This window comes from Eublepharis macularius, chromosome 11, assembly GCF_028583425.1.
Source record: "Eublepharis macularius isolate TG4126 chromosome 11, MPM_Emac_v1.0, whole genome shotgun sequence".
Taxonomy (NCBI): Eukaryota; Metazoa; Chordata; class Lepidosauria; order Squamata; family Eublepharidae; genus Eublepharis; species Eublepharis macularius.
Window position 1 is genome coordinate 8,262,288 of NC_072800.1, and position 24,248 is coordinate 8,286,535.

The following is a 24,248-nucleotide window of genomic DNA, read 5'->3' on the forward strand; positions in this document are numbered from 1 at the left end:
GAATATTTTAATAAGCGACCAGACAAAGAAGTTGGCTTTTTCTTTGCAGATGCAGAGAAGGCCTTTGACAACTTGAAACGGGACTTTATGCTCGCATGAATGTAAAAGATGCAAAGAATTTATAGACGCAGTATGTCCGGTGCCTGCCGGCAGGTCCCGACCAAGGGCTCCCCCCCGGCCTTCCCCTGTCCCCCCTTACTTCAGCAAGTTGGAGCCAGGACAGGTCAGCAAGGCAGCTTGGGAACCGGCGGCAGTAGAGACGGAGGCGGCGGCGGCAGCAGCAGCAGCAGCAGCAGCGCCGGGCATGGAGGCCGCTGTGGTGGAGGCGACGGAGGCAGGCGAAGGCACGGCGGCGGCGGCGGTGCAGGCAACCCGGCCCGAGGGGAGGCCGCAAGAATGGCAGCGTCTGGAAACGGCTGGGCAGGAGCTTGGCATTGCGGGCGCGCCGGCGTTGCGCGGCCTCCGGTGCCCGGCGGCGGGACTGGTCCGGCCGCCATTTTGGTTGGCCGTGCCAGCCGCGCCCCAGCCCGGGACGCTGAGGCGGCACGTGGCCCCGCCCCCGCCAGAGGGCCGGAGAGCAGGGGTTGGGGGAGAAGGCTAGAGAGGTGGGAGAGCGCACAGGTGGAGGGGAGGCAACTGGATGAAGGCTTGGGAGGCCGGAGCAAGGGAAGAGAGGGAGGAGGCCTGGAATGTGGCCTCACCTGCTCCAGGTGATGGGCCTGGCCTTGGGGGCGGGCTCGTGGGAGCGGGGGTGGAGGTAATCTGGAGGGGAGGGATAAAAGACGGGGGCTCCAGAAGCCAGGGCTGATGAGAAGTGCAGAGAAGGGCGAACGAGAGAGAGAGACAAACAAGCTGTGCTGAGAAGGTGGCTGAGGCAATCCAGCTCATGCCCTTTTAATCTGAGGCCCGTTAGGGCGGAGCCCCTGCCGGCCTTTGGGCAGGAAGGGAAGCGGCCAGCAGGGCAACCAGCGTCAGGAAGGAGGCGGACCCATTTGGGGCGGCCAGGACAACCACCCCACCTCCGGCTGCGCAAGCGCCCCCGCCGAAACCTGACACAGTAAAAACAAAATATAAGAAACAAAGAACTACAATCTGTGTCAATGACGACCTGACAGAGAAGTTTGAAATAAGAAAAGGTACAAGACAAGGATGTCCACTATCACAGTTGTTATTTGTGATGGTCTTAGAAATATTACTAAGGCAGATCAGAGAAGATGATGACATAAGAGGAATAAAAATAAAGGGATCTTCCTATAAGTTAAGAGCGTTTGCAGACAATGTGATGTTTATAGTAGAAGATCCACTACAAACTCTGCCAAGACTCCTGGAAAAAATTAAGGAATTTGGAGATTTGGCAGGCTTCTATATAAATAAAAAGAAGTCAAAAATAATAACTAAGAACATGACCAAGAAGAAACAACAGAAATTAAGTGAAATAATAAGCTGTGAAGTGGTACACAAGACTAAATATTTGGGAATAGAGCTGACAGCTAAAAATATTGATTTATTTAAAAATAACTATGAAAAGCTCTGGACACAAATTGAAAGAGATGATAAAATGGAATAAACTAAACTTGTTGTGGTTAGGTCGGATTGCCACAGTCAAAATGAACGTGTTGCCTAGAATGATGTTCCTAATGCAAACAATACCAATTGTGAAAGACAAAAAACAATTTGAAAAATGGCAGAAGATATCGGAATTTGTGTGGGCAGGAAAGAAACCAAGAGTAAAGATGAAAGTTCTTTGTGATGCTAAGGAAAGAGGTGGAATGCAGCTACCTGATCTTCGACTTTACTATGAAGCGATATGTTTAGTCTGGCTAAAAGAATGGGTGTCTTTAACCAATCATAAACTACTAACTTTGGAAGGTTATAGTAAACTATTTGGATGGCATGCATATATGTGGTACGAAAAGTATAAAATGGACACAATGTTTCAGCACCACTATTTGAGAAGAAATTTATTGTTGACTTGGCTAAAGTACAAAAAAATTATAGACCAGAAGAAACCACTTTGGATTATACCAGCTGAGGTGATCAACCCAAACTCAGAATATAAAGGAAAAGAATGGCTTACTCTCAAAGACTTAACAGAAGTAACAGATAATGAGTTGAACCTTAAACCAAATGAGGAGTTGCTATTCAAATATGGTTGGTTGCAATATACACAAATCAAAGACGTATTTGATTCAGACCAAGGAAAAACAGGCCTTAGAACCAAGAATCCAGAGCTAGAAGAATTACTGTTGGGAGATAATAGTAAAATAATTTCTAAAATGTACAAATTGTTATTGAAGTGGTTTACAGAAGATGAAACAGTCAAGGTGCAAATGGTAAAGGGGGCTATAAATTGTAATAATGAAATAACGATGGAGGCATGGGAACAATTATGGAAAAATACTTTAAAAATATCAACATGTACCAGTATTAGAGAGAATGGCTATAAAATGTTATATAGATGGTACTTAACACCGAAAAAATTAGCCATAGCCAACAAACAGCTATCTAATAAGTGTTGGAAATGTAAGGAGTATGAAGGTTCTCTATTTCATATGTGGTGGACTTGTAAGGCTAGAGACTTTTGGACCAAAATATGTACTGAGATGTCTTTGATACTTCGTTACAATGTTGCAAAAAATCCAGAAATGTAGTTATCATCATTGCATTTGGAAGATGTTAATAGAAATGATAAGATATTGTTATATTATATGATATCAGCTGCTAGAATAATATATGCTCAGTACCGGAAGAGAGAAGAAATACCTGAAATTGAAGAATGGACAAGGAAATTGTTGTACATGGCTGAAATGGACAAACTAACAAGAAATTTGAAGAAGCAAGATCCAGAAGTATTTTTGGAAGATTGGAAAAAGTTGAAAAAATATATGGAAAAGAAATGGGATGTTAAGGGACAATTATGGTCTTTTGAGGGGTTTTAAAGAAATTAAGTAAGATAAGATATAATTAAGATCTTTACTAATAATAAGAAAAGAACAACTTTAGTATAGAAGTAAGGTATTATTAATAACGGGGGGTTGGAGTGCTGTTGGAAGTCATTATCAAAAAGGGGGGAGGGGAGGGGTGGGGAAATATACACAGGGAAATTGAAATGGAATGTTTTTGTACTTTAAATTGATTATATATTGACCCATCCAATAAAAATCTGTTTTAAAAAAAAATTCACGGAGGCAGAACGTAATTGGAGCATCTGGGAAAAAGAAGCTTTTGCTGTTAAACTTGTGCTTACCACTTGGAGGCAATGGCTAGAGGGGGCTCAGTGCCCTTTTGAAGTCTGGACAGATCATAAAAATTTGGAAGCCCTCCGCACACCCCGGAAGTTAAATGCTAAACAACTTCGCTGGGCGGAATTCTTCTCTAAGTTTAACTTCACACTCAAATACTTACCAGGAAAAACTAACTTCCTGGCGGATGCTCTTTCCCAAATGCCCCAACACAACAGCCAGAGGGAGACAATCATTGACACAGTGTTCTCCCCAACTCAGCTGGGAGGAGCAGTAACAACCCGCAGTCAAACAAGGAAGCAACACCTCAATAAGAAACTTGATCTCTCTGACTGGAAGAGGTGAGTAAAAGAGGAAGTAGAAAAAGAGGGGGAGGGGTCACCCCTCCAAGAACTCACACAAACAGAAGCGGGTGAATGGTATAGAGGCGACAAGCCATACGTTCCACATAGCCTGCACAAAGAAATCCTCCAACAATGCCATGATGCCAAGTTAGCTGGCCATTTCAGCTACCTCAAAACCCTCCACCTGGTCCAACGCCAATTCTGGTGGCCCAACATGAGATGGGATGTTTCGCAATGTGTCCTCCTGTCCAGTTTGTATAATGGGGAAATCCAGGAGAGGAAAACCCCCAGGACTACTCCAACCACTAGAAGTCCCTTCTAGACGGTGGGCAGTGATCTCCATGGACTTTATCACCGACTTGCCTCCCTCCAAGGGATGCACCTGCATCTTAGTAGTGGTGGACCTGTTCTCCAAGCAAGCACATTTCATTCCTTGCACAACCATACGAATGGCCAAGAAACTCGCTGAACTATTCATGAAGCACATAGTAAGGCTTCACTTGTTTCCCGATAAGGTGATATCGGATCGGGGCGTACAGTTTGTAGCTAAATTCTGGCGGGAGCTCCTTCAAGTTGCAGGCATTGAACAAGGATTAAGCTCCTCCCATCATCCTCAGTCCGACGGACAAACCGAACGTACTAATCAAGTGTTAGAACAATTCCTGCATTGCTATGTCAATTATCAACAAGATAACTGGATACATTTTCTCCATTTTGCCGAATACACGTACAACAATGCAGTCCACACCTCCACAGGGGAATCCCCCTTTAAAATAGTGCAAGGGGACGAGAGACAAGCCCTACCCCTTGCCTCACACCAAGAGATTCATAAAGCAGGAGACCTAGCGGAATGGTGGGCCTCCCTAACGGCTCAGTGGAATATTATCCAGGAAACCTTGAAGAAAGCCAAAGAGGATTACAAAAAATACGCGGATCGCCATCGCGTAGAAAAACAGGGTTTCTCACCTGTAACTGTTGATCGTCGAGTCTCTTCTGTGCAGACACACATTGGGGACTGCGCAGGCGCAGGCCAGCGGCTGGCCTGTGCCTGCGCAGTCCCAATGTGGGGCTGCACAGAAGGACGACGACGATCAATGGAACATACAACCAGGCGACCGAGTGTATGTTTCCACAAAAAACTTAAAGTGATCAACCCTGTAAAAAAATGGGACTTAAGTACATGGGCCCCTTTCCAGTAAAAAGAATAATCAATGAAGTGACAGTAAAACTTGAATTACCAAAGAACCTACGCCAGATACACCCAACATTCCACTTCAGTCTGTTAAAGAAAGCTCCCCCTCCAAATGAATGGCATCCTGAGAGGGGTGTTCCACATCCTACCTTAATTGATGGCCAAGTCCATTTCGAAGTGGAAGAAATCCTAGACTCTAAATGGAGGCATAACAAACTCTACTACTTAATCAGGTGGAAAGACTTTGATGAAAGCTTCAGGGAATGGGTTGAACATTCCCATGTTAATGCCCCACGACTCACCACCAAATTCCACCAGAAATATCCAGACAAACCCGGACCAGGGGGGTGAGGGGGGCTTTGGGGGGGCAAAATGTCAGGTCTGTCATCCACAGTCCTTCCATCTTTCTTGTTTTGCTGTAATTATTCAGTGTATGCGTGTGTGTAGTTTTCCACACAGGCCAGTTCGCTCCTGGGAAGACAGCGTGCTGATCTCGAATGACTCACCACAGCGGCCTTGGGACGGTTCTCTTCTATTCTCCCACTGGACTCCCAGGGAAGGACTGGAACTTTGTAGCAACCCTCTCCTACGTCATTCTCAGCAAGAGATCTATGTACAGCCAGTCGCTTATATTGCTTCTGTAGAATCTATGGACGTATATACGCTTTAGTTTTGATTTTCCAATAAACAACCTTGACTCAAGAGAGCTTGGATTTTTTGCTGCTGGGGGGAAGTCAGCTACTACATATCCTGTTTTCCATAACCTGACAGTAAGGGTCATAACACGGAGGTAGATGAACTCCCCCCCCATAGAGCCACAGACTGTGCCATTGAACTCATTTGGGGGCATAAACTGTCAAAGGGGAAACTATATTTTATGAGCCCTATTGAACAGGAGGAGCTATGAAAGTTCATCGACAAGAACCCAGCTCGGGGTTTTATTCGTTCTGCTAGTTCCCTGCATGCCGCCCGGTACTGTTCCAAAAGAAAAAGAATGGGGGGGATGAGACTTTGCACTTATAGGGGGATCAATGCACTATCGATGTCCAATGCCTACCCCCTCCCCCTCATCAAAGACCTTCTGAGTGTGGTGGCCCAAGGGAAAATCTTTTCTAAATTGGATTTAAGGGACGCCTACTTCCGAGTCAGAATCAAAAAGGGGGGGGTGAATGGAAAACTGCTTTCAACACCCCGTTGGGGCAGTTCGAATACTGGGTCATGACTTTTGGATTACAAGGGGCACCTGGGTTTTTTATGAATCTAATTAATGAGGTTTTGCATAAATACCGGTATAAAGGTGCGGTGGTTTACCTTGATGATGTGTTGATCTATTCACAAGATTAATGTGAAGGGCTCGGTTTTGGGCTCGGTACTTTTCAATATTTTTATCAATGATCTGGATGAAGGAGTGGAAGGGCTGCTCATTAAATTTGCTGATGATACTGAATTGGGAGCGGCAGCAAACACCCAAGAAGGTAGAATTAAAATTCAACAAGACCTGAGTACTCTGGAGAAGTGGGCAGCTGTGAATAGGATCCAATTCAACAAAGACAAGTGCACAGTATTCCATCTGGGCCACAAAAATGGGAAGCACAAATACTGGATGGGGGATACACTTCTGGGTAGTAGTATATGTGAAAGGGATCTTGGGGTAAGAGTGGACTGTAAACTGAATATGAGCAGTCAATGTGATGTGGTGGCAAAAAAGGCTAATTCAATCCTGCGTTGTATCAAAGGGGCCATAGCGTTGAAATCGCAGGAGGTCATAGCCCCTCTCTATACTGCCTTGGTCAGGCCACACTGGAGTATTGTGTGCAGTTCTGGAGGCCTCACTTCAAAAAGGATGTGGACAAAATCGAGAGGGTGCAGAGGAGAGCGACAAGAATGATCAGGGGTCTGGAGACTGAGCCCTACGAGGAAAGGCTGAGGGCCTTGGGAATGTTTAGTTTGGAGAAGTGGAGGTTGAGGGGGGGCATGATTGCTCTCTTTAAATATTTGAAAGGCTGTCATTTGGAGGAGGGCAAAGAGCTGTTCCAGTTGGCAGCAGAGGGTAGGACGCGAAGCAATGGGCTAAAACTACATGCACAAAGGTACCGGCTGGATATTAGGAAAAACTTTTTCATAGTCAGAGTAGTTCAAAAGTGGAATCAGCTGCCTAGGGAGGTGGTAAGCTCCCCTTCACTGGCAGTTTTCAAGAAGAGGCTGGATGAATACTTGTCAGAGATGCTTTAGGCTGATCCTGCACTGGGCAGGGGGTTGGACTAGATGGTCTGTATGGCCTCTTCCAACTCTATGATTCTATGGAAAGTCCCATGTGAGAATGGTGCAGCATGTGCTGAAAGTGCTAAGGGATAATCATTTACCTGTAAAACTATCCAAATGTTAGTTTCACAAAGAGGAGCTGGATTTTCTGGGGTACAGAGTATCGGGACAGGGGTTGACGATGGACCCTGTGAAGATACAAGCTGTGGTAGGATGGGACCCCCCCCCCCAGAATTAGAAGACAATTACAATTGTTCCTGGGCTTTGCCAACTTTTACCACCCCTTTATCCGGAACTTTGCCCAGGTCTCCCTGCCCCTGACTGATTTATTAAAGATTAAGGGGAAGGGGCTGCGGGGGGCATGGCCAAATGCTAAGTTGAACTGGACTAATGAATGTCAGGATTTGAGTGCTTAAAAACTTTGTTTACATCTGAGCCTGTCCTGTGGCATCCTGATGAAAATGGCAAGTTCATTGTACAAGTAGATGCTAGTGAAGTAACCCGGGGGGGGGGGGGTGTCTTACTACAGGCGGATGATAAAGGGAAATTGCACCCCTGCGCTTACATCCTAAAAATTTTTTCGGAGGCTGAACACCATTGGGCCATGTGGGATAAAGAGGCCTCAGCTGTTAAATTAGCCCTAAGCACCTGGAGACACTGGATGGAGGGGGCTAAAGAGCCATCTGAGGTATGGTCAGATCATAAAAATTTAGAAGCCGTGCGGGACCCCGTGCAAATTAAGTGCCAAACAACTCTGGGATGCTGAAAGCTGATGCAGAGTGGTGGGCCTCTCTGCTTGCTTCTCTCTTCACTATGGTAAATAAGACTGGCCAGATGCCAGCTGCCTGGACCAATGCGATTATTGTTCCCATTTATAAGAAGGGTTGTCATCTTAACCCCTCTAACTTCAGACCAATCAGCCTTCTATCTGTTATTGGGAAACTATACGCTAAATTCTTGCAAATTAAGCTCAGCACTTGGATGTCATCTAGTAAAATATTAGGCCCAGAACAGGTGGGGTTTTGCCAGGGGAAGTCAGCTTTGGATAATTGTTTAGTCCTCGCTTATGTGATTAATAAATACACAAGCAGGAAAAGATCTAAACTGTATATTGCCTTTCTGGACCTTAAGGGAGCCTTTGACTCTGTCTCAAGAGAACTTCTCTGGGCAAAGCTCGAGGGGATGTCACTAGATAAGAGGTTATTATCTCTTATCAAAAGACTTTATTCATCAACGTCTTGCCAGGTCAGATGTTCTTCCTTTGGGAGACTCTCACCCAGGATTCTTATTAAGAAGGGGGTTAAGCAGGGGTGCATTTTAGCCCCCCATTTGTTTAATCTTTTTTAAAATGATCTTGCCCCTTTTTTGTCACTGGTTGATGGTCACAGTCCTAGACTTGGCTCCGTTTCTATCCCTTTGTTATTATATGCGGATGATGCGGTTCTTCTGTCTTCTTCCCGTGTTGGATTGAATCGTTTATTGAACCGTTGCCTTGAACACTGTGTGACCAACAGAATGGAGTTAAACTATGAAAAATCTAAGGTGTTGGTTCTCCCCAATTCCCGGAAACTGCATAACTGGATTGTCAATGGTAATAGACTTGAACAAGTTAATCACTTTAAATACCTGGGTGTCTATTTCCAATCTAATGCTACATGGACCTTCCACCGTAGGATGGCTATCAATACAGCCAAAGTTAATGCTGCAGCAATATCCCACTTATTTTTCTGATCGAGGTAACCAATATGTGCCTGCTGCTCTTAAAGCCTCCAATGCTAAAATTGGAGCTCAGCTATTATACAGGGCCCCGCTCTGGATTGATGCTATTGACAATTCAGTTGAACGTGTTCAATCTAACTTTCTTCGTAAGATCATGGGGGTTCCTATGTGTGTTCCATATGCTGCCTTATGCTTAGAGTGCGGTCAAAATTTGTTGGCCACCAAGGCATGGCTTCACACTATTAAATATTGGTTGAAACTCCATTTTAATTCTCATCTCCCCAGTTATGCGTACCATTTATTATCGGAATTTGCCAACTCTAGCTGGTCAGCCTGCATTGAAGGTAAAATAAGTTCCTTGAACTTATCTACAGAATCTTTATCACTGCTATCTGAGTCTGAGGCCTTCTCAAAAATAAAATAGTCTTTTGGGATTACAGTTACAAACTCTCTATAGTTCTGCTAATAGAACTTGTTCTCCCCTAAATTTGGGGATTTTCCCTAATGTAAGTTTCCCAGCAATATACCTTTACCAACTCCTGGCTCCCAATTTACGTAGAGCCTTTTCTCTGGCCAGATTTAATGTTCTTCCTTCAGCCATTTTATCTGGTAGATTTCATGGGATTTCTTATTATAGCAGGTGTTGTCCTTGTTTGATGGACTGTGTTGAAACTGTTTCCCATGTTCTTCTCCAGCGCCCTTTTTATCTGGCACCACGCCGGGATCTTCTGCATCCTATATTAGCCCAACTTTCACAGTCTTCTGATGATTTTAAAGTTCAGTTCCTGCTTGACAACCCAGATGGGGAAATAACTGAAATAGTAGCTAAGTTTCTCTACAGTGCCATGGCTATACGCCATGACAAGTAATATTCTGTACTGGTTTTGCTGCACTGTTGCCCTGCTCCTATCTGTATTTTAATCTCATTTTGTACGGAGTCTCTGTATTTAAAAATTTTATATTTTATATATGCCAATAAAGGCTTGCTTGACTGACTGAGTGCCAAACAACTGCGATGGGCAGACTTCTTCTCCAAATTCAATTTTGTATTAAAGCACCTCTCAGGAAAATCAAACTTTTTAGCAGATGCCCTTTCTCGCCTGCCCCAACATGACAGCTTGAGGGAAGAAAGGATGGACACCATGTTTTCATCGGTGCAATTGGGGGGAGCGGTGACTACTCGAAGCCAAGCAAAGTCTGCCAAAAAGTGTAGGAGGAAAAAGTAAACAGGGAAACAGAAAAAGGGGACAAATTACCAAAAAATGAACTGGAACAAAATGAAAACGGTAGCTGGTACAGACATGGCAAAATGTACATCCCGGCTAGCCTGAGGGGGAAGGTCTTAAAGAACTGTCATGATTCCAAGCCTGCTGGACATTTTGGGTATGTGAAAACATTGCACTTAGTGCAAAGACAGTTCTGGTGGCCCAATATGAGATGGGACATTTCTCAATTATGTGTCGTCTTGCCAAGTGTGCTTAATGGGGAAGAAAAGAGGGGGACTGCTATGGCCCTTGGAAACCCCATCCTGGCCATGGGCCACAGTGTCAATGGACTTTATCACCAACCAACCTCAGTCTAGGGGGAAAACTGTAATTTTAGTGGTGGTGGATGTTTTCTAAGCACGTCCACTTCATCCTGTGCTCCAAAATCCTGATCGCCCATAAACTGGCCAACCTATCCAAGCAGCACATAGTTAGACTGCACTCTTTTCCAGAGAAGATAATTTCCGACCAGGGAGTACAGTACGTTGCCAACTTTTGGCGGGAGCTAATGAAAGTGGCGGGGATTGAGCAGGGGCTTAGCTCCGCCCATCATCCTGAGACCAACGGCCAAACCAAAAGGGTTAATCAAATATTGGAACAGTTCTTACGTTGCTACATCAATCACCAACAAGACAATTGAACAGATTTCCTAGTTTTTGCTGAATATTGTTATAATAACTCAGTGCATAGTTCAACAGGAACATCCCCTTTTATGATTGCCCACGGCTATGAGGGCACTGCAATATCATTTGTAAAGAACCCCCCTAATACAAAACCTGGCAACTTTGCAGAATGGTGGTCCAAATTAGCAGCCCAAAGGGAAAAAATCAAGAAAACTCTGGATAAAGCAAAAGAGGACTATAAAAAGCAAGCAGACAAAAAAAGGTCTAATCCATGGACATTACAAGTGGGAGACTATATATATGTATCTACAAAAAAATCTAAGGTGGGGAACAACCAAGCAAAACACTCGGCTGGAAGTTCTTAGGGCCTTTCCCAGTAAAACGAGCAATCAATGAAGTAAGTGGAAATAACAAAAAACCTATGGGGATTAACTGCCAGAACCTGACAGCCCCTCTCAGAGTAGTGAACAAAGCCAGTGTTACTATTATCCTGACAATACAGGTGGGGAGCTGGGGCTGAGGGGAATGGCTTACCCAAGGCCACCTACCGCACTCACTGCAGTAGAGGATTTGAACCAACACAGAGCTGGTTCACAGCCCAGCCACTTAACCACTATGCTACAGCAGGTGCGAGGATAGGGAAGGATAACACTGGAAGCCTCGAATGTGATGTGACACAACACACACTCCAAAGCGTACAGAAACATTAAAAAGTGGTCAAATCTCCTGCATGCACATGCACACATACAGACTAGAAAGTGAGTCCAGAGCAGAAGGAGAAAAGGTCAGGAAAAGATCAAGCTAAGAGTACAGAAAAGGCACTGAAAAGGGATGTGTGCAAAGTGCACACACAAGTCTAGGAAAAGGGGGCTGAGTGAGTCCAGTTGGACTCAGAAAGGAATGGAATGGAGCAAAAAGCACCAAAAACCATTCTTCTAAGGGTTACCTTTACATTTTTAGTTAGTGTGCACTGTAAACGAGGCTAATTAATATGGGTACATTGTACATGTCTCTATTCCAATTGGGATCCTTTACTAAATTTGGATTGAGTTTGTTTAATATGTAGCAGGAAGATCAAAGACTTTGATTTATGATGCCTGCTACTTGTTGGATACCTAGGGAGAGATGTTTTGAAGTCCCTTACCTGTAACACCTTTACTTAATGATGCTGAGGTGTTAAAAGGATGCAGCAACACAGGAAAGCCTTTTAAATGCAGGATTCATATCCTAACTTTGTTGGGAAACAAGAATTAGGTCTATGCATCAGGATGCCTTTGTTATGCTATGGAGTTCACTACTGGTATCAGTATATACAGTCTTGATGTGCAAAGACAAGGAGGCGTAAATAATGCTGAAGGCTCTTTCTGTCCTGTGTGACTCTGGAAAAGTTAATTATCCTTCTTTAACAGTAGATGTAACAAAGTAATGAACTTTGATCCCCTAAGCAGGGCTCCCAGTTCACTTTAGGGACAATGGCATGAAAACTTTTACATTTTATATAAAATAAGATTAATCCTCAGGCCCTTATATGCAAAGTATTTTGATGGGGAGGGGGGTTAAGATCAGTATATGGCTGCATCATTGAAAGATGATCTTCCTGTTGTGCTAGCAAAGTGGCAGGGGCTTGAAAAGTGGGGCCAGAAATGGCTGCCGCGTTTTCTGAAGCCAGGGAGGGATGGCGCCTCTTCTTGGCGCACTTTGTTGCAGCGGCTCTTTCAGTGCAGGGGACGACAGACGCTGTGCCCTCCGGGTGAATGCCGATGCCTCTGATGTTTTGATCAGGAGCGGCAGTGAGGGGGGCTTCTAACTCTCCTGCAGAGAGGAAGCCATCGCTTCCCTCACGCTCTTCCATTTGGCGCAAAAATGAGCGCGCTGCGAGGCTCGTAAGGTTTTGAAACAGCCGCAGTAGCCAGGAGGAAAAAAGGCAAGCAAGAAAAAAGGAGTGCGTTCCCTGTAGTTGCTGAGAAGAGGCACAGCGGGGAACAGGAGAGAAAAGATAAATAGCAAGTATTCAGATGTAGATTAGGAGAAGGATTGAGAGGCAAAAGTGAAAGTAAAGGTTCGAAAGCAATGCAGCGTCCAAAGGCAAGCTGCTCTCCCTATCGAGGCAGGAAAGGAACTGAGAAACAGGGTGACACCCACTAGGAAGACAGGAAGTATGAAGATTTGTTCCTGCCTCCCTGAACAGAGGGTGGGAATCACCCATCAAGATGTCCTCCGCCTCAGAGGAAGAAGTGTCTGTTTGGAGTCGCCTTTTGCAAAGGCTGCAGCCGATGTCATTTTAAAAGAAAATCAGTGCAAGCATTGTAACATTGCAACATTGGAATCCAGTGAGTTCACCATCCCCCACCCTCTACCTGTACTGCAATTGCTCTGGTGGGGTTTGAATTATCTGCTTGGAGCAAAACAGAGCCTCTCTGCTAGAGCAAAACGTTCAACTGTTGCTGCCCAAACATTGTTCTCATAGGCCTCTTCACATCATATGACCATGCTCTCAGATATGGAGCACGGATTCTTGATATGAAAGCTCCCCCTGCCCCGAGTTTCCAAATCACTGTGATCGTGAGCCCTGATTATAAAGAAAGGAAAATAACAGTAAACCCAAAAAATGACCAGTGGAGAATGTGGTCAGGGAATGTGATGGGCATTATGCTTAACAGGTAGAATGCATGAATGTCACAGAGTTGTAATCCTCCCCTAACTAAAAAAAATGCATGGTTGCTTGAAGTTTATTGTCAGGCTTCTAACATCAAATAGTCAGTCAGGTGAGAAAAATGTAATTTGCAAGCACAGTTTGCAATTTGAATGAATATGAATTTGCATTTTTCATATGTCTGTATTGCACAATATGTTACAATCTCTCCCTCTTTTTTTAAAAAAGAGAGGGAGGGAGGGTGTGGAGATCTGAGGAGCGAGGGAGTGGATGGCCAACCAATCAGCGCCAACTGGAAAGAAAGGGAAGGAGAAAGAGAAGCACTAATGAAGTAAAATTGTTGCACATATATAAGAAAAGTTCACAGAAACTTAACAGTGGTTTTTAAAAAATCACTGTATATAAGGGTTTCTGATTTGGGAAAAATACCTTCTGATTTGGGAAAAAATACCTTCTTCCCTTCAGACCCTCCCCCCTTCCTCCAGCCAGCTGGAAAGGGCCCTTCCTCGCTTCACCTGGGTCGCGGAGGGTTTCCCTGCAACCCAGATGGATTTTAAAGGGCCAGCCGCAAACCCTGCCAAGCAGCTGATTTTATTTATTTATTGCATTTCTAGACCACCCTCCCAGTCAGACGGGCTCAGGGTGGTATAACAACACACAATTTGTAAAACAGGGTTAACATACCTGTAACTTATGTTCATCGAGTTCTTCTGTGCTGACACACATGGGACTGCGCAGGCGCAGGCCAGCCGCCGGAGAATTTTCTAGAGCTTCCATGGCTCCGAAGGGGCCGTTTGTCGCGCGCCTCAGCGACCGTTTTCCCGCCCAAACGGTCACGTGATCCTCCAGCGACCAACGGCCCCTTCCCTCAGTTCTCCCTTGCCGCCGCTTGACCAACACACTTCAGCCGTAACACCTTAAAAACACCAATATCCGTTACAGCCACCACAGTATTGTGCATTGGAGTTCACAGCGGGGTAGGAGGGAGGGTTGTGTGTCAGCACAGAAGAACTCGATGAACATAAGTTACAGGTATGTTAACCCTGTTTTCATCTTCGTTCTTCTGTGCCTCCACACATGGGAGTGTACCAAGCTTCACACAATAAGGAAGGCGGGGGTGAAGTCCAACACAATTTTATTAAGCAAACAAGATCAACAATAAATAGATATGCATATATACATCTATGTAAAAATACTGTGTAAGGACACATAAATACTCAATATTTACATATATACACACCCCCAGGTACATATATACACACTTCCACTCAAGGGTACCCAACAGGTACGTCAAGGAAGTCAAACCAAAACTCCCTCAGGAAAAGAGGGAGTGTAAGACGGCCTTGGCCACAGATACATCCTGCTCCGCATTGACATCAACGGCGTAATGCCTGACAAAGGTGTCTGCAGAGGACCATGTGGCTGCTTTACAAATGTTAACCAGGGGCACCCCCCTGAGGAGTGCCGAAGAGGATGCTTGGGACCGCGTGGAGTGGGCTCTGACATGAAGCGGGCAAGCCACCCCTGCTAGGGAATAGGCCTTGCTAATGGCCGTCACAATCCACCTAGACAGGGTCTGTGAGGAAGCCCTGTTACCCTTGTCCTTGGCCCCAAAACATACAAACAGGTGAGGACTGGAGCGGAATCCCTTCGTCCTATCCAGGTAATAGGCTAGGGCCCTCTTCAAGTCTAGGGTATGGAGGGCCTTTTCCCCCTTAGAGGAAGGTTGAGGAAAGAATGCAGGCAGTGAGATATCCTGCGAGAGGTGGAAGGCGGACACCACCTTGGGCAGGAACCCGAGGCAGGGACGCAGGACCACCTTGTTGGGATGAAACACAAGAAAGGGAGGGTCAGACCGCAGTGCAGACAGCTCACTGACCCTTCTGGCCGATGTGACGGCCACCAAGAATGCTACCTTGTAGGATAGCATATCCAAGGGGCATGTAGCCATAGGTTCAAATGGAGGCAACATGAGACGTGAGAGCACCAAGGACAGCGACCACTGAGGCACTGGCGCTGACACAGGTGGGTAAAGATTGTACATGCCCTTAAGGAACTGGCGGGATTGTGGGTGAGAAAACACAGTAGCACCCTCAACTCGGGTGTGAGCAGCAGATATCGCTGCCAGGTGGACCTTGAGGGAGGAAGCCTTCAAGCCCTGGCCACGCAAGTGGCACAAATACTCGAACACCACCCCCAAGGGACTGTTGTCAGGCACCACTCCTCTGGCAAGTGCCCAGAGCTCAAACCTGCGCCACTTGGCCGCATAAGCGCGCCTAGTGGATGGCCGACGAGCATTCAGGAGGACCCTCTGTACCTCGTCAGTAAAGCCTATCGGGGAGGAACGATCCGCCAAGCCGTTAGATGCAGCTTCCTTGGATCGTGGTGGACCAGGCTCCCGTGTAGGAGAAGGTCTTGCCGAGGGGGCAGACTCACGTCCGTTGGGACATCTGCAGGAGCTTCGGGAACCAAACCTGCCGTGGCCAGAAGGGGGCCACTAGAATGCAGTCCGTCCCGTCCTCCTCTATCTTGCACAGGACCCTGGGAATCAAGGGGAATGGAGGAAACATGTAGTGCAAGCCCTGCGTCCACGTAAACTGGAAGGCATCCCCAATAGAGAGGGGGTCGCTCCCTGCCCTGGAGCAGAACGTGTGGGCCTTGGTGGTCGCCGCAGTGGCGAACACGTCTATTACTGGATGACCCCACATCTGGAAGATCGGCCCAACGCACTCTACGTTCAGTTCCCACTCGTGGTCCAGCAAAGGGACCCTGCTGAGGGCATCTGCCCGGGCATTGTCCGACCCAGCCACGTGTATAGCACGGAGCGACACGCCGTTCTTGATAGCCCACTGCCAAGTGAGTGTGGCTTCCCGGCACAGGGCCATGGACACTGTGCCCCCCTGCTGATTCACGTAGTACATGGCAGTCGTGTTGTCCGTCTGCACCAAGACATGACGATTTCTCAGCAGTGCTGTAAGAGACACAAGTGCGAAACGAATGGCCCTTAGTTCAAGCACATTGATATGGAGGGTCTTTTCCCTGTCAGACCAGACATCTTGCACAGACACATCACCACAGTAAGCCCCCCATCCCAACAGAGAGGCATCAGTGGTAACCGTGATGTCATGGTGTTGATACCCAAAAGGGGTCCCTCTAAACAAGTTGTCATCAGACAGCCACCAGTTCAAGGAGGAGAGGATGACCCTCGGGATAGAGAATTTGAGGGACGGAGGGTGCAGTAGAGCATCATACCTCCGCACAAACCAGTTCTGGAGAGGGCGCATACGCAGCCTAGCGAAAGGCACCACAGAGGTGGCCGCTGCCATATGCCCTAGTAAGCACTGGATAGTGCGCACAGACTGGAACCGGTTCCTTTTAAACATGGACACTAGACCCTTTAGGGACCGAGCCCTCTCCAAGGGGAGCAGGGCCTTACCCTCCACAGAGTCTAATAGTGCACCAATGTAGGACACCTTGCAGTTGGGCACCAGTTTGGATTTCTCCAAGTTCACCAGGAGCCCCAGGCGTTGGCAAGTGCTAAGTACCAAGCCAATGTCCTGCACCAGCCTAGACTCTGATTCAGCCACGATGAGCCAGTCATCGAGGTACGGAAAGATGGTACAGCCTTCTTCCCGTAGGAAGGAAACCACAGGGGCCACACATTTAGTGAACACTCGTGGGGCAGTGGACAGGCCAAAGGGGAGCACCTTATACCGGAAAACCCTTTGCCGGTAAACAAAGCTCAGGTACTTCCTGTGCTCCTTCCGTATGCCCACGTGAAAATATGCGTCTTTTAAGTCAAGAACCGCAAACCAATCCCCCTGTTTCAGCAAGGCGATCACAGCCGCCAACGTTACCATTTTGAATTTGGTCACCTTGAGGAAGGCATTAAGGCCCCTCAGATCTAAGATGGGACGTAAGCCCCCATCCTTCTTAGGGACCAGGAAGAACCTAGAGAAGAATCCCTTCACAGAGTCCTCATAGGGCAATTCTTCCACAGCACCCTTGGCCAAGAGCGACACGATCTCCGCATCCAGCTCGGCCATAGTGTTATTGACAGCTGTCAGGGGTGAACTGCATCTAGGCAGCTCAACGAACTCCAGCCCGTATCCCAGTTCAACAATAGTTAAGACCCATGAGTCAGATGTTATTGACTCCCACTCAGAGAGGAGTGGACTAAGTCTGTCCGAAAAGTTCGGGGATACGGCTGGCGTGACCCGTCAGTACTGCCTCCCGGTGCCCTGCTGATCCTTCTGCTGGGCCGGTTGTTGTGCCGGACGAGGCTTGAAGGGCCGACGCCTCCTCTGCTGTTGTGCGGGAGGGTAAGGCCGCTGTTGGTAGGCAGGATACTGCTGGTAGCCTGGCCGCTGTTGATGGTATCTGCCCTGGTAATGGTAAGGGCCAGATCGGGGAGCGTACCGTGACCTGGAGGAGGGCTTGTCCGCTGGAGCCAGACCCAAAGACCGCGCCGTCTGCCGGTCCTCTTTCTTTTTCTTCAGGGTCTCGTCGGTCGCTTTGGAAAAGAGCGAATCCCCCTCAAATGGCATGCTCTCCACTCTGGAACGCACCTCTTGGGACAGGGCCGTAGACCGCAACCAGGAGTGGCGCCTGAGGACCACCGCCGAAGCCATCCCTCTAGCAGCAGTGTCAGCAGCGTGGCTTCCAGCGTTCATCTGCTGCTTAGACAGCCTCACAGCCTCTGTCTGCAGCAGGGACACCACAGCCTTCTGCTCAGGAGGGAGGTCTCGTGTATAGGATGCCAACTTCTCCCAAAGGTACAGCTGGTACCCTGCCATGATGGTCTGATAGTTGGCAATCCTCAGACCTAGGGAAGAAACAATGTATTGGCGCCTGCCCATGGCATCCAGTTTCTTGCCCTCCTTATCGGCAGGTACCGAGGAGTGACCCGATCGCCTGGGGTTGAACTCCTCTGTGACCAAGGAGGAAGGTGGAGGGTGTTTCACCAGCGCCGGCCAGGTACCCTGCTTGATCTTGTAGAGCTGCTCAATCCTCTTGGATGTTGGAGGTTGATCGCAGGGCACCTGCCACACCTTCTCCACGATTTCCTCAAGACCCTCGAGCATGGGGAAGCCAACGTATGCCGGGTTGTCTCCGTAAATGCGTTTGAGGAGCTTGTCCTTGGTCTGGGGAACTGCCGAGGAGATGTCCATCTCGAGAGCCTTGGCCATCCTTGCCATCTGGTCGGCGTAGATGCGGAGGTCCTCGAATGGCGAGTCCGCAGATGGTACAAGCTCTTCAGCTGGCGATGGTTCGGACCAGGACTCCGACTGGTAGCCGCCAAAGCTCTCCACATCCTCCTCATCGGAACCGAGCTGGGATTCCGGAACCTGGTGCGGAGGGGGAGCCCACGTCGACCGCGATGTCGAAGGCCTCGGTTCCGACACGGAGAAACCCGCAGGTGCCCCTTCCCACTGGCAATGGTATGGCGAGGGGAGGTAGGAGGCCTGTCGATGTCGGGACGCAGTGGACCGGGCCGATCGGACACTGTCCCCAGACCGACGTCGCTCACGACCTGCAGCTGGTGGAGACGGACGGGCAGGCGACGGACGGCTCCGACGAGGAGACGGGCTCGGTTCCAGCCTCGGCGACCGAAGAGCAGGCGATGTTCGGACCCGACGGCGCGGGCTCGGCTCCGGTCCCGAAGAGAATTCTGCGGGCACCGTCTCGAAGGCCATCGGATCCGGCACCGGCACGGAGATGTCCTCTGGCTCCGGGGAATCCAGATGAGGGGAAGGCGTGTGAGGAAGCACGATGACCTCTTCCTGGGGAGCGGGACGCGGCGACCGGTGATGTTTGGTCTTCTTCTTCTTCTTCGCCGGTTCCGAAGAAGACCTCGGAACCGACGCGCTCCTCGCCTTCGAAGGGGACCTCGGCCTCGATCTCTTAGGTTTCACCGGAATCGACCCAGTCGTCGGTTCCGATCGGGGACTCGGTAGACGGATCCTCGGTTCCGATGTCGGTCTCGGATCCGACCTGGTGGAAGATGCGCTACGGGGCGGCCGCACCGGTCCCTGCGCTGGAGAGGCCGCTCTCGACGCCGAGGCACTCGGGGGACGCGGTTTCGACCCCGACCTCGCGGAGGCCACTGAGCCAGCTCTGGAATGCTGTTCGGCAGAGGGGCTAGGGCCGGCCTTGGAGGAGGGCAACGGGGCGCCTCCGGACATGACCTTCTGCCACAGGGAGGAGTTAAGACGGGCCTTGCGCTCCTGTCGGGCCTTGCTGGTGAAGCCCTGGCAAATTTTACAGGCCGTTACATTATGGGTCTCCCCCAAACAGAACAGGCACAGTTCATGGCCATCGGTCTTGGCCATTTTAGTGTGGCATTGGAGGCAATGCTTGAAGAGAGCCTTTGAGGCCATCTTCAGGGGCACGCGAAAGGAAGGTCAAAAACAGTCCGAGTCAAATTACCGAGTCCACAACAAAGTCCAAACGAGATCCGAAGAATAGTCGAGGTCACGAAGTCCGAAGTCAAAAGCCAAGCAATCAGTCAGAATAAAGCACGAAGCACAAAAAAGCACAGAGCAACGAAGCTCACGTTCTCTCCAAGCGGCGGCAAGAAGAGAACTGAGGGAAGGGGCCGTTGGTCGCTGGAGGATCACGTGACCGTTTGGGCGGGAAAACGGTCGCTGAGGCGCGCGACAAACGGCCCCTTCGGAGCCATGGAAGCTCTAGAAAATTCTCCGGCGGCTGGCCTGCGCCTGCGCAGTCCCATGTGTGGAGGCACAGAAGAACGAAGATGAACTTACAGTTTAAAAACAATAAAAATATTATAAATAAACATTAAAAGACTATTCCACATACAATAAAATTTCTTGATTGGCGGAATAGGCAATAACATTTCTCGATTGGTGGAATAAATATTAAAATACAGCATTTTAGGCACAGGGCTTGGCTCTTACATCATGCCCTGTGCCACACGAGCGCCTGCATGGGTGGTGGACGGTCTTCAGTGGTATGGCTGGCAAGAAGACAGCCCAGCCCCCACCAAATGCCTGGCGGAACATCTCCTTCTTTCAGGCCGGTGGAAAGATAACAAATCCTGCCGGGCCCTAGTTTCCTCAGACAGAGAGTTCCACCAGGTCGGAGCCAGGACCGAAAAGTCCCTGGCTCTGGTAGAGGCCAGATGGACCCTCCCTGGGGCCAGGGACCATCAGCAACTGCTTATTAGCTGATTGAAGCGACCTCCAGGGAACATATGGGGAGAGGTGGTCCCGAAGGTGTGCTGGGCCCAGTCCGCACAGGGCTTTGTAAGTCAACACCAGAACCTTGAACCAGACCCGGTACTCAACTGGTAACCAATGCAGCTGACGGAGGATGGGTGTTATATGTGCCATGATTGGAGCTCTGGCAACAACTTGTGCAGCTGCATTCTGAACCAGCTGCAGTTTCCGGATCAAGCCCAAGGGAAGCCCTGCGTAGAGCAAGTTACAGTAGTCTAATCTGGAGGTGACCATTGCCTGGATCACTGTTGTAAGGTCATGAGTCAGTAAGTAAGGGACAAGTTGTCGAGCCTGTCTTAGGTAGAAAAATGAGGATTGAACAACCGCTGCGACCTGTGCCTCCATAGACAGGGAAGCATCCAGGACTACCCCCAGGCTCCTCACTCTCGACACTGGCGTCAATGGCGCTCCATTGAGAGCGGAGAGCCGGAGTCCTGCACCCAAGGACCCTAGACCCACACGCAGGACCTCCGTCTTCAAGGGATTCAGTCTCAGTCGACTCTGCTTCAACCATCCAGTCACAGCTCCGAAGGCACGTTCCAAGACATCAGGGGCAGAGTCGGGCCATCTGTCCATCATCAGATACAATTGGGTGTCATCTGCATACTGATGGCACCCAAGTCCGAAACTCTGTACCAGCTGGGCAAGGGGGCGCATATATACGTTAAATAGCAAGGGGGAGAGTACTGCCCCTTGAGGGACACCATACACCAACCGGTGGCGGGATGACAACTTCTCCCCTAGTGCCACCCTCTGTCCCAGATTGTGGAGAAAAGAGACAAACCACTGCAAGGCCGTCCCTCGAAACCCCAGATCAGCAAGGTGGTGGATCAACAGGTCATGATCGACCGTGTCGAATGCTGTTGATAGATCTAACAATATCAGCAGCGCCAACCCGCCTTGATCCAGCTGTCTACCGAGATCATCCATCAGGGCGACCAGTAATGTCTCCGTCCCATGACCCGGACGGAAGCCAGACTGGAAAGGATCTAGGGATGAGGAATCATTCAGGAAGACCTGCAGCTGCTCTACCACCGCCCACTCAATCACCTTACCTAGGAACAGGAGGTTCGAAACTGGGCGGTAACTGACTGGGTCAGTAGGGTCCAAAGATGTTTTTTTCAAGAGAGGCCTAACCACAGCTTCCTTCAACGTTTTTGGAAAGATCCCAGAGCTCAGAGACGTGTTGATAATGGCCTCCAGGGCATCCCATAGCCCATCTACGCTGGCCTTCACCAGCCACAAAGGCATGGGTCCAAGGAGCATGTGGTAGGCTTAACTGCTTGCAGGATCCTGTCAATCTCATCCCCAGAGAGTGGGCTGAATTGGTCTAATGTTATCCCAGAGTTTTCTGTATACTTTACTACTTTATTACTCTCATGTTCCAATATTACATGCAAAGTAACCTATGTGGGATTCCTCTCTGGTTAGCCTCCACAGAGTTTCATTGTTTTTTTAAAGAATTCCCTAATTAAAACACATTTGGCAATGGAGTTCAGAGATTTCTAATAGGACTGGGCTGTAGTTACTATAGCACATTGCACAAATTTGCAAGAAATGGAGGCCCCACATGCTTGAGGGTAAAAAGCCAAAACACACACAAATACATACAAACTCTATATTCCATTCAGTGAAATTAGTTAATTTAATTCAGCAAGATTAGAAAGATACCCTCTGAAGAAAGGTATTGGAAACCAGTTAGTTTGGTACTAACTAGTAGTACCCTTGGCACATTTGCTACTACTCATTGTCAAAAACCAATCTTCCTATACAACAAAGAATTAGCATTTTAACAAAAACAATTAAGAATTCTAGATGTCAGTCTGATGCAAGTGTTCCAAAATCAAATTATTTCAAAGAAAGGATATGTGTAAAAATTTGCCACACTTACTTAAATGTACAACACTACTTTATGTCTAGGAAAAATGTAAACACAGCCCTCAATGACGCATGAGTTTAAAACAGGAGCCTCCCTCCCTCTGCTCTTTGCTTCCACACTTGAAAGGAAAACCTGCCTATCAAGCTAAATTGAGCTTAGATTGGGGTTTTCAGGGCGACAGCAGGAGTTCAGACAGAGTTCAGGTAGTCCCTGCCTCCAGTTGCCAAGGGAATTGATTGCAGGTGCCAGATTGTCTGACTTGACGAACAGCAAGAAACAGCAACAAAATGAGGCTTGCAACGACCACCTGTTCGTTTAGAATGGGGCCTCATGAACAGCTTGTTCGCGAACAGCTGATTGGGCTGTTTGTGGTTTTTTTAAGTTCGTATTGCTGTTCGTGCCCATCTCTACTCACATCTGTAAAATCCTTGAATGCTAGTCAGCTATGAATATCAACTCCGAAAGAGGTAAAAAAAATTTAAAAAGATAGAAACCTGAAGGCAAACCCTAAAGAAAAACCTATACTCACTGCTTACTTGGAAGAACATTTTAGGTCTCTTTGACAGCAAAGCATAAAATAAAATAGAACTTGGGAGATACAGAATAATAAAGAAAAGCTGCTGTCAGGAAAGTTGCTTTCAGAGTTTATGACTCAGAGGTTCAAAAATTTTGTTCTAAACAAGAAGAAACGTAAGGTATTTATTTGACGGGAGTCTGAGAAATCCACGATAACAGCCCTAGCTGTAACTTTTACCATCTCGCCACAGAGTGGGCAATTAGACAGCACAGGCAGATAACTCCAAAACTAGGGGGATGGTGGTGGTGGAAAGAGAACCAGAAAATTCAACCTCTAAGTTTACAGTTCATTTTGTCCCGGTAGCCAGTTTGTTTTGTTCTTGTAGTCTGACCATGGGGCCAGGGGATCCCTTCAAACTGCACACTGTACACAGTGAGGCAGAAGCTGAAACCTAAATCTGCTCACCCCCATTGGCAATACACTCCTGTGCCCATGTTAGCAAATACATCCAGACACATACATACAATGATAAAGTATGGACAAAATGTTTTATTTGGGCCAGGTGGACTACTAAAATTCCTGCATGCATTTGGGTAAGTCTGTATTTCTCAACCCATTTTTTCCCCACAGCAGTACAAAAAGTGGGAAAACTTACAAATTGGACTGATTAAAGAAGGGCAGGATTTAGACATGATAAGTTTTTTGCTTCATTAACAGTCAGTTCAAGTAAACAGTTCTATTCCTGCTTTAACATGATTTACAGAGCAAAAAGGAGAGAGGAGTGGGAAGATGTAAACTAAACGGTTTCCTTACTTTTTAAGGAAACAGTTTACATATAATGGTCCATGAGCAGGTTCACTAAAAAAATTCCAAACAATTTTCTCCACATTTCTCTTCCTTGAAAATTAAGTCTGTTTGTTTGAAAACCACCCAAATCAACATTAAAATAAATGGCAAATGATACATTAAAGTATAATCAGCACAGATTAACAACCCAGAAAGAACAACAGAGTGAACGTTGCATCATCCATGCCAACAGATGGAGTACTAATATGCATGATAATTCAAACAATATTAATTTAAAAAATAAAGCACACCTTAAAAATCACAGCAAATGACTTACCCTTCCAGTCTGACATCAGGTAAGGATCTGTTGAGTGCAATCATTTCACTTGCCATTAAATTAAACTGATTAATTTTAAACATATCCTTCATTTTTTCTTGGTCCTCTTTAGGGATGACAACAGGTTTTCCCATTTCTCCTGGACCTTCATGTGGCTTCTGTACAAGTTCTGGAACTACCAAAAAAGC

General features: G+C 47.6%; 1 protein-coding gene across 3 annotated transcripts in view; it reads right to left on the bottom strand.

Annotated features, from left to right (window-relative positions):
* The window catches only part of GALNT1 (polypeptide N-acetylgalactosaminyltransferase 1), a 176,224-nt gene that overhangs the window by 112,926 nt on the left and 39,050 nt on the right, over window positions 1-24,248 (bottom strand). For all 3 annotated transcript variants that reach the window (XM_054990995.1, XM_054990994.1, XM_054990993.1), the window contains one exon: window positions 24,061-24,235. In XM_054990995.1, the coding sequence (XP_054846970.1) occupies window positions 24,061-24,235 (175 nt within the window). The remainder of the gene's footprint in view (window positions 1-24,060; window positions 24,236-24,248) is intronic.